The sequence below is a fragment of the Cantharellus anzutake genome (assembly GCF_015039405.1).
Source record: "Cantharellus anzutake strain C23 chromosome Unknown EI90scaffold_50, whole genome shotgun sequence".
Lineage (NCBI taxonomy): Eukaryota > Fungi > Basidiomycota > Agaricomycetes > Cantharellales > Hydnaceae > Cantharellus > Cantharellus anzutake.
The window spans coordinates 79,201-83,943 of NW_024067000.1; the positions used below are offsets into that span (position 1 = coordinate 79,201).

At 51.0% G+C, this 4,743-nt stretch overlaps 1 protein-coding gene across 1 annotated transcript; it reads left to right on the forward strand.

Annotated features, from left to right (window-relative positions):
* Positions 1 to 909: 909 nt before the first annotated feature.
* Positions 910 to 1,467, forward strand: EI90DRAFT_3128459 (uncharacterized protein; the record flags this gene model as incomplete). Its single annotated transcript, XM_039064098.1, has 3 exons — positions 910 to 1,086; positions 1,148 to 1,267; positions 1,345 to 1,467. The coding sequence occupies 3 exons, from the start codon at positions 910 to 912 to the stop codon at positions 1,465 to 1,467; spliced, it is 420 nt and encodes a 139-aa protein (XP_038912388.1).
* Between the last annotated feature and the right edge of the window lie 3,276 nt (positions 1,468 to 4,743).

Sequence of the window (4,743 nt, forward strand, 5' to 3'; positions counted from 1 at the left end):
CAACCTGTGTGTCGGCCAATGGTAACTTGGCGCTCCTGGGAGCATACCGGTAGCGAGTATGATGTGGGCTCCTTGAGGGAGCCACCTGGCTGTCTGCTAATGGGGACTTGGTGCTCCTGGGAGCGTGCCGGTAGCGGGTGTGCTGGGAGTGTTTGGCTAGCGGTGACTTGGCACTCAATGGAGCGTACCGGTAGTGAGGGATACTGGGACTCCCAAAGGGAGTCACCCAGTTGGTGGCTATCGGTGACTTGGCGCTCATGGGAGCGTACCGGTAGCGGGAGTTGTTGGGGAAAGCGGGCTGGTGGACCAGTGCACGGTAGTGGGTGACCGTGGGAAGTGGGACCCACGGGTGCGTGGCCAGGCATCCTGGAGCTGCCTGGACCATATCCTTCTCCTGAGGAGGTGGGATAGGCTACAGTTCCTGATAGGGAACTTCTGGTTGCATGGGAGCAACCACTCAACCACCCGGTGGACTGGTGGGAGTGGGCAGTAGGAGGTTGGGCGTGGGAATGCCCTCCTCGCTGCGGTTTTGTCATGGAGAGGAGGAATAGGGAGGTGGACATGGTTCCAGGGTTACAGGTTGAGTTTACAGTGGTGACACAATGGTGAGGATGTTACAATTGCAGTACAAGGTTTGTGGGTTATGTATTTGATAATGAGAAAACATCTCGGCAATTACCATACATGTCATATGACTTGTATCTATCTAATACAAATGTTATAATGGCCAAAGGAAGTCCTTTGGAAATCAACAAATCCCCCAGCCAGCACCAAAACCCAGTGGGAAAGCTTGGCATGGGGTTTGGCAGAGAATGAAGTGAGAAGAAGAAATATCTTACCTGTGTGCCTGGTCTATAGGAGTCTAGGCCCATTTCCATAGCAAAGGGCCTCAAGGTCTGGTTGCCTGTCATGGACCATAAGATTCTCCATTTCCATAACAATACCCTGCTTGCAACGCTGAGAGCAGACACCAGTTCTGGTCATACCATTCCAAATAGACGTGCTGGAGCTGAGTCTCCTAGTCCTATTTCTTGTACCACTCCACTACTAGCTCACAATCTTCCTCCGAAAGATGTTCACAAACACGTTATGTTTGCGACCTAGACATTCAACTCCCACTCTCGAGCTACAAACCATTCTTTTATAGGTTCTTGTCGAGGTTGTTGATGAAGATGGGCTGGTTCCTCATGAACCCATCCCTCTCATTGACCTCAACCTCCCTATTCTTGTTGGTGACAATGACAAAGTTGAGCAAGTTCCTGTTCTGGTACTCACCCAGTTAGCACAAGCGATCACCTATCTTGCTCACTCCACCGCTTGTCCTTGCTCCAATCCCTGTTCCAGTTCCTGCTCCCATACAACCTCTCACTCCATCCACCTCCCTTCGAACCAAGGTTCGAGAACCCAACCAGTTTGACAGGGTTGATCCCCACAAGCTCCACACCTGCTTCCTCCAGTGTGAACTGAACTTTCAGGACCACCCCCTGGCCTTCATGAGTGACCGCTCAAAGATTATTTATGTGCAGTCATTCTTGATGGGGATGGCCCTTGATTGTTTCGAACTGGACCTTCTGGAAGGGCTGTCTGAGGTTTGTGGATGGATAACTTTCAGGAGTTTGTCTTAGAGCTCAAGGAGAACTCCGGTCCCCATGATCCAATGGGTGACACTGAAGACAAGATCCTCCAGTTGAGTATGAAAGATGGGCATCACATAAACAAGTACATTGTTGAGTTCAATCAATATGCTACACAGTTGCATGGTTATGGCGAGCCTGCACTTTGTCGGTTCTTTTATGACAGTGTAATGGGTCAATCGCCTTGACTCGAGACAGAGAAGAGGGGGAGGGTTGTAGTGTGTGCAGGTGTGGTTTGTGGGGCTGGGTTTTGGTCCATGGGTGCTACTGAGTCTGCAAAAACCTCAAACACTCACCTATGTCTCTCTGTCACAACTGACAAATCCCGGGGCTCCGTCAGCAGTGAATCAATGCCGACAGGCGATTCCTCCGACCCGAACCCATCCATACCAGCCCCAACCCGATGTCTGTTCTATCGACCATGCACCGCTTCCGCACCTCCACAACCTCTGTCCATTTCTGGTTGTCCTTGACACCTCTGGTCAGGTCAACACTCCCCTCCGTATCTTGCTGGCCATCATGCTGTCCTTTTATGACAGCACTGACAGACCACCCTCTGTTGTGGACTCATCAGCACCATGCTGATTCCTGCATCCCTTTGCGGACTTGTGTCGGCATCACACCGACCCTGCATCCTGATTTGCGGACTTGTATCGGTGCCGCGTGCTGACCTCTGCTTTTCCTCTGGCCATTTGTCACTTGGCAGCTTATCATTCATTCCTTGCTGAGTGCCATTTATTGTTTGCTTCCCTGCCAATATCGGCATTTGATCCCCTCTTTATTGGCACTAGGTTATTGATCTCATTCAGTTATTCATCAATAACCCTTGCCACTTATTGTTTATTGATCTGTTCCTTGTTTCCAGTTCCTGGGCTCTTGTCCTTATTTAGTTTGACAATCCCCCCTTATCTCCGCACCGGACCACGCTGGACTGACCGGCCTTTCTATATTCCCTCTTGCCTATTTATATACCTTGTAAATACTTTTGGGGACCTCAGTCTGAAATCAACTAGAGTACCCCCCCTGTCTGGTCTGAGTCTCTCCTTCTGCAAAGGGGGCTTCCCCCCCTCTGAGTCCGTGCTTGCGGAGTCCGCGCTCCTCCTACAGGTCCGCTCTGCCCGCAAGTCTTGTTTGAAGTCCGCTGTGAGTGTCAATCCGTAAATACGGGATCTCCCCAAACGTCAAGCTCAGGGCACAGCGCTCCACCTGAGTCGCTGAGGCTGCGATCCCACTCTGCTAACCTTGAACAGCGCTTCTGGACGCACCGCATATTTCCGCCCACATATCCGCATGCGTGCTCCAACAGACCTCTGCCACAATCTCCGACCCCAACTCAGACAGAACCCAATCCACCTTCTGACAGTTTGTCCGACTCTGACAATATCCCAGTCTCTGACAGCAATCCAGATCTCTGACACTCTCTTGGACATCAAGGCTGAGTATTATGATACGAGGGGGTCTTAGACATTGGTAACTAGCTCAGAGGGGGCATTAGAGTCGTGGATGGCATCTTTGCCACTTGGATGTAACTCTTTCTTACCCCTTCATTGGTCTATTCAGTACTAACTTGTTATGTACAAGCTATTATCTATTTAATATCCAATTGGGAACAAAGAAACAATAAAAGAAATATGAATGAATGGGGAAAATATGACAACGGATCCGAACTGGGAATTGTGAAAGTTAACTCCGCAACACTTCGCCACAACGCCTGCCTATCCTTTCGCAGCAACCTCCTCGTCTCCAGCTTTCTGTCATATCCATACAATCCCGACCTCTGCTCCGGGCTCCTGGAACTCTGAACTCCGACTTCCGGAGCCCTACTTCCCTTCCTTATCCCACCTCCGGCTCGGACACCACCTTCGGTCCGACTCCGGAACATTCCGGGTCCAACCCCAACCTCGACACCTTCCAGACGAGTACACAAAACCTATGCTCCCGACTCCGGACCTCCGCTCCAGTATCCCGTTCACGTCTCGTCTCCGGAACCTCTGGTCTTAGCTCCGACCTCGGACTTTGACCCCACCTCCGCTTATACCCATTGTATTGGTTAGCTCATTCCATTTAATTACCTTTGCCAATATTCCGGAGTTTAACCTCCGAGTTCGGACTTTCCGGACTTACTCCGGACCTTGCAACTATTGCATTGTCCATTTCAATTCCGCTATTCTCCCTCATTCCTATTTGGGCTGCTGCTTCCTTTCTATTCAGTCAGCTAGCCATTCCCGACTCCCATCCTCCTTCCTTCCTCCTTGGGCCTTGGCCCTTCATCCCTCCTTTGGGAAACACCATTGAGTCAAACACTTGACCCTCAGTGTTGTTCCTCTTTCCATCTCCCTTTGTCTCCTTTCGTCTTACCCTTGTTCCTTTTGATTCCGGACCCCTCCTTATATACAATGTACCTAGTAACTTGTAACCTCAGTCCGAAATCGACTTGAATTCCCCCAAGAGACTTTCCCTCTGCTAGATCCGAAATTAGGGACCCCCAGGACAACCAGCAATGGCACAGCGCTCCACCTGAGTCGCTGAGGCCGAGGTCCTTCCATGCTAAGTCTCCGATTCCATTCCGGAGTCGTCCGAATCCGACAGTTCTAACACTTTCCAACGAGCCCTTATTCATCCCAATTGGTGCAGTAGTTCTTGAGATGTGGCCATTGACAGGTGCTGTCAAGACCACATGAGACTCTACACCATGCTGAAGTATGGGGTTTCCATTCTGGGAAATGCTCCGTGGGTGAAGAAGGAAGGTAGAGCATCACCAACGGGTAGAACAACAGCTGGGTTGTATGTGTGGTATTGGAGGTCTGGAGAGGGGTGAAATTGGTGGTGTGGTTGGGCATGTGTCAGGGACAGCTCCGAAAGCGGCGAGGTCCCAAGGTGTGGGACTTGGCCGGACGGATAGCGGCTATGCGTAGCGGCGATCCCGTCACAGGTGAGCATCCCCAACCACTTAGTCTGAAGTGGAAATGTGAGTCATCATTAAAAGGGAAGGCTACTTCTTCGGTTCCCACTCCAGCTGTTATTATATACATGCGGGAATGATCATGTGGGGTGCGCCACGTCACCCTTGCACACAGCCACGGCTCTCCGGGTGCTTCTGTGGAAGATC